The 12,004-nt window shown below is 42.0% G+C and overlaps 1 protein-coding gene across 1 annotated transcript in view; it reads left to right on the forward strand.

Moving 5' to 3' along the window:
• LOC109937151 (alkaline phosphatase-like) overlaps positions 1–12,004 on the forward strand; it is a 100,629-nt gene that overhangs the window by 49,443 nt on the left and 39,182 nt on the right. The window contains exons 5-8 of the mRNA XM_048614907.1: positions 672–791; positions 4,414–4,529; positions 5,057–5,231; positions 6,418–6,632. Of these exons, the coding sequence (XP_048470864.1) occupies positions 672–791; positions 4,414–4,529; positions 5,057–5,231; positions 6,418–6,632 (626 nt within the window). The remainder of the gene's footprint in view (positions 1–671; positions 792–4,413; positions 4,530–5,056; positions 5,232–6,417; positions 6,633–12,004) is intronic.

A 12,004-nucleotide genomic window follows, 5' to 3' on the forward strand; every position in this document is an offset into this window, starting at 1 on the left:
CACTCACTTTTGGCCCTGCCAGTGATGCCCATATTCCATGTAAAGAAATTGGTTTTAATGGGTAAATGGGGAATCAAGACTCCTGTCTCCTATTCCAGCCGACACTGATCACAGAGTCACAGAAATGTTGTGGCACAGAAGGAGGCCGTTTGGCCCATCGTGCCTGAAATGGTTCTGTTGTCAAGTGCTAATCTCCCTGCCTTTTCCCCACATTCTTTATTGCCGCCTTCATTTCATCTGGGGGTTCCAAGAGGTTAGCACTGAATGGAAACTTGTTGTACAATTGCATAGACCCATAGATAATCCTGTGTACCATTATAATTTATCACCATCTGGAATAAAGACATACATTAGGTTCCTTCTCAGTTGCCAGTAAAATGAGGAAAGACAATTTGATATTTGATTCCTGCCAAGTATGAGAAACTGGAGGAAAACTATTTGGAAATTGCACCAAAGTAAAGAATTAGTACAGAATGGCATCTGTAAAACTACTACCTAAATGGATGAATCTTTGGCACAAGTTATGGAGACCAAAACAACTTATGTTTAGTGTGAAACGCTTGGGAGATGCACTTCTCTGAGGTTTTGGTTAATTCTATTTTAGTGGATCAAGCAGGTCCCAAAGATGTGGAGATTCCCTTGGTCTGATTGCCTTGTTTTCTATATTGTAGAGCATGAAATGAACCCAACGTACTGGAGGAACCAAGCCCAAGAAACACTGAAGCGAGCGCTCAACCTACAAAACCTTAACACTGGCGTTGCGAAAAATATTATACTTTTCCTTGGAGATGGTATGTGTCCCATTATCTGGACAATCTACTAGGATTTGTTGAGTTATCTATTGTGTGACCACCAGCAAGGGCCAGTCATGTTGAATTACCAGTTTCTGTGCTGTATATTCTCTGTGTTGTAATTCTCATCACAGTTTCCCATAATAAGATCCATTTCTTGCCTCCTGGCTTGAGGTGGTGAGAATACAATGAGCTGCATTGGCCAACTGTGATGACCATGAAATGTTTATTATCATATGTTTGGGCTTCTTTACATAGACACAGATCCTTGTGAGGAAAATGTAAGTGCATAGCCCTTCCTATGTCTTTGTTAGTGTACCTTATAATCACCTTGCACCTTCTCCATGAATCAATTAGATACATAGAAAATAGGAGTTGAAGTAGACCATTGACCCTTCAAGACTGCTCTACCATTCTATAGGATCATGGCTGATCAACTCAGTCCCCTGTTCCCACTTTCTCCCCTTACCCTAAGAACTATATCTATCTTCCACTTGAAAATGTTCAATGTTTTGGCCTCTGTCACTTTCCATGGCAGAGAACTCCACAGGCTCCCCACTCTCTAGGTGAAGAAATCTCATCAGCATAGCGATTGGCTATTTGGTCCCATAAGTCTGTAACAGCTCTCGACAAGAGCATATTAGCTCATCTCACTCCTTTCCTTTTAGCCTAACAATTCCCTCTCTACTTCTGTTCCTTCTCTGTTTCTCCTTGGAAAGATGGGGTCAAGTCACATTCACAGGCAGTGCATTCCAGATTCTAACCACTCAGTTTGTCAAAGAGATTTTCCTCAGGTTGTCATTGGTTCTTTGGCTAATCCCATCAGTATCCCATGGTTCCTGAGCCATCCATCATTGCGAATAGTTTCACTCTCTCTCCCATCCAGACCCCTTGAGATTTTTAACATCTCTATCAAAACTTCTCTCAGCCTTCTCTCCTCAAAGGAAAATAACCACAGCTCCCCCAAACGGTCCTCACAACCAAAATCTCTCATTGTCTAGCTCCATTCTTGTTCACCTATTCTGCATTCCTGCCTGAATCTTCATATCCTTCATATCCTTTTGCACTGTCCAGAAATGGATGCAGTGCTCCAGTTGAGGACAAAAAATTGCTTTATAATGTTTTATGACTCTTAATCCTGTGCATCTTTTTAACCACATTCTTAACCAGTTCTGTCACTATCAATGATTTGTACACATATATCTACATGTACCTTTGTCCCTGTCATTAGAATTTCACACCTTATTTTGTTTTGTTTTTCTTTATTGCTGTGACCAAGATGTACCCACTTTGTACTTTCCTGCATTGAATTTCACCTGCCACTTGTCCATCCACCTCACTGACCTGCATCTTCCTCTTGAAGATTTTCTCTGCCCCCCTCACAGCACACAGTATTTCCAAGTTATTTTTGTCATGTCCAAGTTTTGAACTTATGCCTTTTACACCAAAGTCGAAACCATTAACACATACTCAGAAAATTCGAATCCTTTGCATATGTCTTTACCAAGGAAGAAAATGCTATCAGAGTCCGAGTGAAAGAGGAAATTGTTGAGATATTGGATAGTGTTGCTGTAAAAAGACAAAAGACTTTGACTATGTCTTTTTCAGCAATATCAAAGTTTATTCTATCAAATAACTAAACTGTCTAAAAATGATTAAGAAAAGGTGTAGAAAAGCTGCCTGTATTAAAGTTGATATGTCACTAAAACTGTTGGGGATTGTCTATGGGTACTGTGGGAAAAGAGGATAAAGGAATAGACCATAATAATCCTCCTTAGAAACAGGGCTAGTCCCAGAGGACAGGGAAATCTTAATTGACACACTCTTATAGTCATAGAGTCACACAGCTAAAGAAACAGATCCTTTGGTACAACCAGTCCATAATCCCAAATTTAAACAAGTCCCAGCTGCCTGCTCTTGGCCCATATCCCTCCAAACTTTTTCTATTCATGTACTTATCTAAGTGTCTTTTAAACTTTGTAATTGTTCCTATATCCACCACTTCCTCGGGAAGTTTATTCCTCACGCGAAACACCCTCTGTGTAAAAACTTTGCCCCTCATGTTTTCTTTTCAATTTCTCTCCTCTCACCTTAAAAATGTACCCCCTAGTCTTGAAACCCCCATCCCAGGGAAAAGACATTTACTATTAATGAGAGGCCAGTTTGCTTAACCTCAGCAGTGGGAAAGAATTTTAAAACAAATGTGAAGTATTGATGTAATACCTCAGCTGTCCCCCTTGTCCCTGGGCCCATGTGCTCTTTTGGTGCTGAATTCGCCTTACTGCTCTTTTTACTATTGATATGTGATAGAAGACCTCTGGATTTTCCTTCCTGTTAGCTTCTAATTTCTTCTTCCACTCTCAGTTAGCCTCTTGTATTTTCTTTTCCACTACCTGCTAAGCATTCTTAATTCAGCCTACTTCTCTCTTTTTTTTTCCAACCTGAAATCTGTCATTCTTTTAAATAAACTTTGAGGATAAACTTGCAAGTACTTTCAAGGCAGACAGTAAGAGCTTCTCGAAATGTGTAAAATGGAAGAGAGCAGCCCAAGTGACTATATGCATCCTAGTTAGTAATCTTCAAAGAATTCTTGGATTGTGGAAAAGTGCCTCAGGATTGGAAAATTGCCAATGTAATACAGTTATTTAAAAGCAAAGGAATAAAGAATAGTGCATACACAATTTCCCACATTGTATTCCATCTGCCAAGTTTTTGCCCATTCATTTAACCTCTATATCCCTCTACGGACTGCTTGTGTCATCCTCACCACTTGCTTTCCCACCTATTTATTTGTCTTCTCCAAACTGGGATATCGAGCATTCACTTTCCTCATGCAAGTCATTAATCTATATTATAACTAATACAGTGCCCTAGCACCGAGCCCTGTAGCGCTCCACTAGTTACAGGTTGCCAACCTGAAAATGCCCCCCATTATCCCAACTCTCTGTCTCCTCTTAGTTAGCCAATCCTCTATGTGGGGAAACACAGTTCAATAGTACCAGTCCACAGAATTTGATGAGATGCTTCCCAAGAGTTTCTCTTCTTCAATATCCATCTCCAGGTTCTTTCACTTTTTCACATGAGGAACAGGGCAATTTGTACACTGCTTACAAAATCTCTTCACTAATGGTTAAAGGTAACAGCTTAGAGCAACTGGTAGGAGAAAACACAGAAGCTGCTCTTCCAGAACCCAGAGGCTTCCCACCTTCTATTGCAAAGATCCAAGTTGCACAGGAGCCAATCAGAGAGCTCTCGTCGGTCTGATGACATCCAGGAACTACATCAGCTACCCGTTCCAGGCAAATCACTGTGTGCACACGCTCCCAGTGCAATGTCATCTTAACTCACCTCCTCAACTGCTTGAACTGGGCAGCAGCGTAACCCAAATCACAATGAGTTCCAAGGAGTTGTTATCAAAAGTACAACAATTCTGTCTACCGTCCTTGGTTTAAAATAATCCTTTTACATTTTATCCTGCAATTAAAAAATGAATAAAAAAATACAAAGAAGTGGGTCCTATCATCAGACAGAAAGCCAGATGTGGACAAACATTGAGGGAAAGGAAGAACTCAGTGGTGATATTATAATTTCCTGATACTCTTTTTTTCTTTTTTATTTCTAGGAATGGGGATACCTACAGTGACTGCTGCTCGGATACTGAAAGGCCAGCTGGAAAGGAAAACTGGAGAGGAAGGCTTCTTGGAAATGGATAAGTTCCCACATGTAGCTCTTTCAAAGGTAGCTCATTATCTAAATGAAGTTTGTGTTTATTTATAGCCAAGAGCTTTCAATCTTAGGGCCAGCGTCTGAACTTTATCCCCTGTAGATCTTGGAGGGCCACGCTCAGGTGTCAGCAGTTTCTTAGTTATTCAGAAAGAGGTATTTCCCTCTCCGTAAAGTGGCAAGAAAGTTTTGATTCTCCTCTGGGTGGATGTGGGCCAATATAAACCCTGACACAGGAAATAACCCCAGGCTTGGCAGGTGTCATAACAACAGGCTTGCGTCCTCCTGACTGCCCTGTGGCATCCTGTCAGTAAATGCATCCGGCTGCAAATGGATTATGTAATTGTTGCCAGTGTCACAAAATAGTCAAATGCACAACAAAGTCTCGGGTTGTGAGAATGCAATTTTTAAATCTCATTCATAAGCTGTAATTTTGTTTTGCTGCTTGTATTGGATTTATTGCGACTGTGGCTCTTCCAGTTGGAAGGACAGATTGCAGTAATTTTGACCTGGATGCCATCTCTTTCCCTTTCATTTGCCAGACTTATAACACCAATGCCCAGGTACCTGACAGCGCTGGCACAGCAACGGCCTATCTCTGTGGCGTCAAGGCAAATGAAGGCACCGTGGGTGTGAGTGCAGCATCGGTTCGGAGGCAGTGCAATACCACCTTTGGCAATGAAGTGACCTCCATCCTGAAATGGGCAGAAGATGCTGGTTAGTTTGGCAATATTGCAGAGAGTCTCGGTGCAAGAACATTGATCGTTCTTTACATAGCGTTCTGCCTCATGCAGTGGAAGGATTTGCAACATCAGGCACCTGCAGGTAGTATCAGGGAGCAGTTGTTCACCTCTTTAATGAGAAGGAGTGGCGCTCACTCCCTTGCTCAAGGCTGAATAATTGATGCATTCTGACTGCGTGCTGGTCTGACAACTGTGAGCGGTGACGAGAAGTGGTCACGCCTCTCGGTTAAGATGTAAGGAATTAAAAATGAAAGATTGTCCCAGGTTTACGATATTGATTAAACTGGCCTTTCTCTTCAAAACAATAATTGTCAATAAATGGCTGGGAGTATTCAGACAGCAGCGGTAATGGCTTGGAAATTTCACCCTGTAGGTCAGTTATGTGGATTTCTTTTCTTGTTCAGATTGTTTATGAGTCCTATGGATGTTTCAAAGCACTTTAGAGCTTCTGGAGTGCAGCCAATGTTACAATGTCAGGGGCACGGTCAGATACAAGGCTTAGTTAATTTCTTCTCCTGATGTTTTTGAGGGGATGATATTGCTCAGGACAGTGGGGTTCTGAAGAAGGGTCATAGAACACGAAATGTTAACTCTGATTTCTCTCCACAGATGCTGAGCTTTACCAGTGATTTCTGTTTTTATTTCAGATTTCCAGCATCTGCAGTTATTTTGTTTTCTTTTTGTTCAGTGAAGAGAATTCTCTGGTCATCTTTGAATAGTGTATTGGAGCTGAGAGGGAAGATAGAGACTTGGAGGTGGGATTTTGGTGATTGAGGTGGAGAGCTAAAATAAGAAAATGCTCAAAGCAGCTAAACCTGCCTCAGTAAAAAGCACCTGACTGTGTGACTTTCATTCTGGTGGAAGGTCTATGTCTGTTCTCCGGGTCTTTGAACTTTAATCAATAGGGACTACCGTGCTTTCTCCACTTTGGACTCGAGTGCGATTTGAACCCAGGATGTTATGATTTACAGCCTGAAGCGCTAATAACTGAGACACATTGCACAAAGATGAATTCAACTCTGCTGCTTGGTTTGCTCACTTCCTGGTGGGCACAGCAATTTACCTTTATACCTGGCCTCACCTTGCCACAAAGTTCCCCTAACCACCTTAAAGCAGATTGGAGAGATGTGTAAGGGCATGCCCTACATTGTGACAACCAGGCCATAGGGAGTGCGGACCTTCTGTAGCATACAATCCACTTAGCGAGGTGACTGTGTTGGCAATTTGTCCTGGGAGAGCCCTCCCCACTGCTTTTGTTTGTATTATTGGTGATAATGTCGCTGTGCGGCCTGCTGGTGTTTACTTGGATGTTGCAAGCTCTCAGCACGGAAAGATGATTCACTTGGAGGATATGTTGAAAGCGTTGTACCCTCAGGTATGGGAAATATGTGGTATCTTAATCTGCTGTTTTGCACTTGGTCGACTGGCTGTTGGGCTCAGTGGTTATCACTGCTGCCTCACAGCGCCAGGGACCCGGGTTTGATTCCACCCTCAGGTGACTGTCTGTGTGGAGTTTGCACATTCTCCCCGTGTCTGCGTGGGTTTCCTCCCACAGTCCAAAGATGCGAAGGTTAGCTGGATTGGCTGTGGGAAATTGCCCAGAATGTCCAGGGATAAGCAGGCTGGGTGGATTAGCCATGGGAAATGCAGGGTTACAGGGATGGAGTAGGGGTGGTGGGTCTGGATGGGATGCTCTTCGGAGGGTCAATGTAGATGGATGGGCCGAATGGCCTACTACTACACGGCAGGGATTCTATGATGTTGATGAGTCATATTATTTCAAAGATAGGTCTGAGTTGAAAGAATATATTTGGACTTTAAGATTTGGCTTTTACTTTTTTGCAACATAAGAACATCCTGAAGGGCTTGACAGATATCGAGCTGTAATCATTAGTGTAACAGAGAAACCGTTATCATCAAGCTTTTAAAAACAAACCCACATTTCACGTGATGTAGCTTCTCTCTACATGTAATTTGCTGATTTTAGGACTATGCAGGACAGGATGATGCAGGACATCTGCCAACGAACCAGACCATTTAGCCCAACGAGCCCTTGGCAGTATATATGCTTCACTCAAGCCTCCATCTTTCTTCATCAGTCTCACCATTGTATCCCTCTTTTCCCTTCTTCCTCAGATGCTGTCAAACTTTCCTTTAAATGCATCTGAAATATTCACTTCAGCCACACCTTATGGAATCAAGTTCAACATTCTCATTACTCTTTAGGTGAAGGTGTTTCTTCTGAATTCCCTGTTGGATATATTGGTGTCCATTTTATATTTACAGCCTTTAGTTCTGCTCATCTCCACAAGAGAAAGCAATATTTCTGTATCTTCTTTATCAAAACCTTTTATAACTCTCAGACATCTATAAGGGCGGTCTTGGATTTGCAAGAGAGATCCTTTCTTGACATTTATACGCACACATTTCTAGTATCATTCTTGTAATTTTTCTCTGCATCCTCTTCAGAGCCTCTTTTTTTTAATATTATAATCTGCATACTGAACCCTAAGTGTGGCCTAACCAAGGTTCGAAACAGATTCGGCCCAAATTACCTATTTTCTTAAATTCTGTCCTGCTCAGAAATAAAGCCTTGCTTTGTTTCATTATGGCCTCGTTAATTTGTTGGACAGCTATAATCAGGCCTCAAGCAGCAAGAGGCAACAGTGAGGGAAGGGATTCCATGTACATACTGTAAATAGTTCACTTCTTATCCTGAATTTTCCTTCCTGTTCATCATGACCTGTTGTCAGTGGAATAAAGGAATCCCTGCTTCATGATCTTTGGGCTGTTTGTGAGTTCAAATCTCATGTTTAGTAATTGATATATTTGGTTTAATGTCTCTTGGGGAAGGAAACTGCCATCCTTACCTGGCCTGGCCGACATGTGACTCCAGACCCACAGCAATGTGCTTGACTCTTGCCCTCTTGGGCAACAAATGCTGGCTTAACCAGCGATGCCCTCATGTATGAATAAAAAAAATCCTAGTCCCCTTTTTTTTCTGAAGAAGGGTCTAGGCCTGAAACGTCAGCTTGCCTACTCCTCTGATGCTGTTTGGCCTGCTGTGTTCATCCAGCTCTACACCTTGTTATCCTAGTCCCCTTTGTTCCTTTACCTCACTTAGACTTGTGCTATGTAAGTGCCAGGTGATTTCTTTATTCTTCTTACCGAAATTTATCACCTTACATGTATTGAGCTTCAATTGTCAATTATTTGAGCATTCTGCAAGTTTATTCACGTCTTCCTATAATTTGTTGCAGCCCTTCTCCACATTGACCATAACACCCCCATTTTGGTGTCGTTGGCAAATTCCAAAGTTGTTTTTGATTCCCGAGTCAAAATTAACAATGTAAATTATGATCAGTAGCAGTCAAATCCTTGTGAAACTCTCTGCTTTCTGTCATGAAGGCAGCTAGCAATATGTTCTGCTGCTCATCCCTGACCCCATCTTCACTGAGTTAATTTATTATTTATCATGTCACTCCTAATAGAAGGCTTTTGAAAAGCCAGATAAATTACGTCTACACAGTTTGGAGCTGGAGGAACACAGCAGGCCAGGCAACATCAGGGGAGCAGGAAAACTTACGTTTCAGGTCGGGACCCTTCTTCAGAAATGGGGGAGGGAGTAGGGAGCTCAGAAATAAGGACAGACAGGAGGGGTGGGGCTGGGGAAGATAGGTGGGATAGTGATAGGTGAGTGCAGGTAGGCAGTGGTGGGGATTGGTCAGTGAGGTGGGAGGAGCGGATAAATGGGAGAGAAGATGGACAGGTTGTGTCAGGTCAAGGTAGCGGGGATGAGAGGGAGGGTTGATAATGGGATGAGGCTGGGGGTGGGGAGATTTTAAAACTGGTAAAGTCTATGGACTTTGAGACCATTGAGCTGTAGGCTCCTGAGGCGGAATATGGGATGCTGCTCCTCCAGTTTGCGGGTGGCGCCATTGTGACACTGGAGGAGGCCCAGGTTGGACATGTTGCCCAGGAAGTGGGAGGAGGAGTTGAAATCATTGGTGACCGGAAGGTGTTGTCGTTTGTCAGCCCAACCCGAAACGTCAACTCTCCTGCTCCTCTGATGCTGCCTGGCCTGCTGTGCTCCTCCAGCTCCACACTGTGTTATCTCTGACTCCAGCAAAGGCAATTCTTACTATCTCTAAATCATGTGGACTACTTGACCACTGTCAGCTCTATCTTTTATCTCTTCAAAAGTTTTTAAAAGTGTTGGTCCAACATGATTTTTCCTTTAGGACTGACGCAGGAGAAACTCTATCTCCTTGTGACTGCCTTTGCTCTTTTCTTTGGGAGTAGCTATGTGCCCTATAGTTGACAATACATCAGGAGTTGAAGCTTTTTAATGAGGAGACATTTTTCAAAACTGTGGGAGCCGGGACTTAATGTGTTGGAGATAGGAGAGAGTGTACGATCATAAACTGGCTCAGAAATGAGGGGATTTTGGTTTCTGGTCGGTAATTATTCACTTGAAAAGAAATCAGCGGTAAACATAGCAGAAGTTAAGAACCATTCTTATAGGTTGCCATGGAATTGAGTTGATGTGATCTTACTTTTATAAGAAATCAGTTAGAAACACGGATGGACTTAATGTTAGGCAAAATGCCCATGAATTCATTCACTACTTTTGTAAGCTGTTGTCATTCATTCATTCAGCCACTGCAGTGGAATGGAAATGCTGTGGGCTCTATCAAACTCGGTCTGTGAAACTATTAGCCAGAACGCAACTGCAGAATTTGTACACGAATTATGAGTTCAGTCATCGTTTTTAAACCAACTTGAATGAGACCTTTTTGTTTTATCGTTACAAACTTTCTTTGACACTAGAATGGGGAATGATGTCCACTGTAGGGTTATTGGATCACAAGTGGGAAATCCACAAGTTCCTGTACTGGAGTGTGTACGGTAATGTACTGCCAGAAGAGCAGTCTTGGAGCTTGCTTAAGGGACTGCGTTCTTGAAATTCCCAAATACAGCCTCCTATGTGCTCAGACTTTTTCACACCTGTTCACAGCTCAGAGGGCCCTGCTGTTCACTTGCAGCAATCCATTTTAGAGCCACAAGACTGTAGCTGACCAATCTCTGCAAAATAAACTATCTCCCTCATACAGTATGCTGTCTGCAGTGTATCTCCTATATTAGAGCATGGATCTATATTTTAATTCCCACTTGGGATGTGAGCATCACTGGCTGGGACAGAATTTATGGCCCATCCCTAGTTGCCCTGGAGAAGGTGGTGATGAGCTGCCTTCTTGAACCGCTGCAGTCCATGTGCTGTAGGTAGACCCACAATGCCATTAGGGAGGGAATTCTGGGATCTTGATTCAGTGAAGGAATGGCAATAAATTTCCAAGACAGGGTGGTGAGTGGCTTGGAGAGGAACTTGCAGGGGGTGGTATTCCCATGTATTTGTTATCCTTGTCCTTCTAGATGGAAATGATCATGGCTTTGGTCAATTTCTGGCTTTTTGTGTCAATATTTCTTCAACCTGAGAAAGAGACGCAACTTATTACAGATAAACTGCAGTACCAAACACCAAACATTGAACTCCATTACTTGCTGTTACCTGGAACTAACAAAGGACACGCAATGTTAGATTTAGATTAATTAATGAATCAGATGTCATCAGCAGTCACATGGGGTGTGAATATTGGCCTAATGGTGGCCATAAAATGAACCATATTTGGAAAGGAAAAATGCAGGATAGCTGCTGGGATTTCTGGATTTAGTTAGGGATGACTTTAATGAGGCAGGGATTGTCCACAGTGAACTATTAAAACCTGGTAATGGAGAAAATAACAGCCAGTGCAAAGTGCTTTTAAAAGAAAACAAATTTAATGTGACATAAAACAGTTCATAGCCTTGAGGGGCAAGAGTTTTACTTGGCAAAGAACAGCCATGGATGACTAAAGAGGTCAAAAACCATATAAAATTAAAAGAAAAAAAACCCCAAAGATTAAGAAAAAGCTGAAATGCTGGTGAATGGGCAATAAATGAAGAACAGCAAAGGGTGATAAAACAGTTGTGACCAATAAAAATGGAGTAAGGTAATGCTGTGAAATTGACGCAAATCATTGCTACAATTATCTTGTGAGAGAAACAGGAATAATGTAAACTGTGCAAATACTAATAATGGAGACCTTGTCGCTGAATGTATGGATGTGACAGCCTTCCTGAGTGAATAGTTTGCAACAGTATTACAGTAGAGGGATGGGCCAGAGTAATTAACATTGAACCTGAAAGTCACGAGGATTAATCTAAATAAAACGACGGTAATGATGGAAATAATGGCACAAACAAGCGGCAATTCCCATGCTTTGCATTCAAAGATTTTCAGGAAAATTAGCAAAAACATTGTAGATGCTCCTTTAGGCACAGAATCTCATTTTGTTTTTGGCACGTTTACAGATTTTGCAACACTCACTTCACTATTTTCAGAACATAATCTGTACCCTAATTCTATTTCTTTTGTAAGTTCCATCTCTCATCTTTCTCTTGGGTTTGCATTTCGATGGCAGTTACTCATCATTCTGCCATTCACTTCTCTTCTAGACATAACTTTAGTCCCGTTACTTGTCCTATCTGCACTGCCAGCTCTTTTGACATTTTCTTGTAGCTCTCCAATCTTTCGCTATCACAGATCTTCCCTTTGTTTATTTTCCATTCTCTCCCAATCATTTACTTTTCAATGATGTTTCTATCCTTCCTCAGATAACCAGGTGTAGAGCTGGATGAACACAGCAG

Source organism: Rhincodon typus, chromosome 31 (genome assembly GCF_021869965.1).
Source record: "Rhincodon typus isolate 14 chromosome 31, sRhiTyp1.1, whole genome shotgun sequence".
Lineage (NCBI taxonomy): Eukaryota > Metazoa > Chordata > Chondrichthyes > Orectolobiformes > Rhincodontidae > Rhincodon > Rhincodon typus.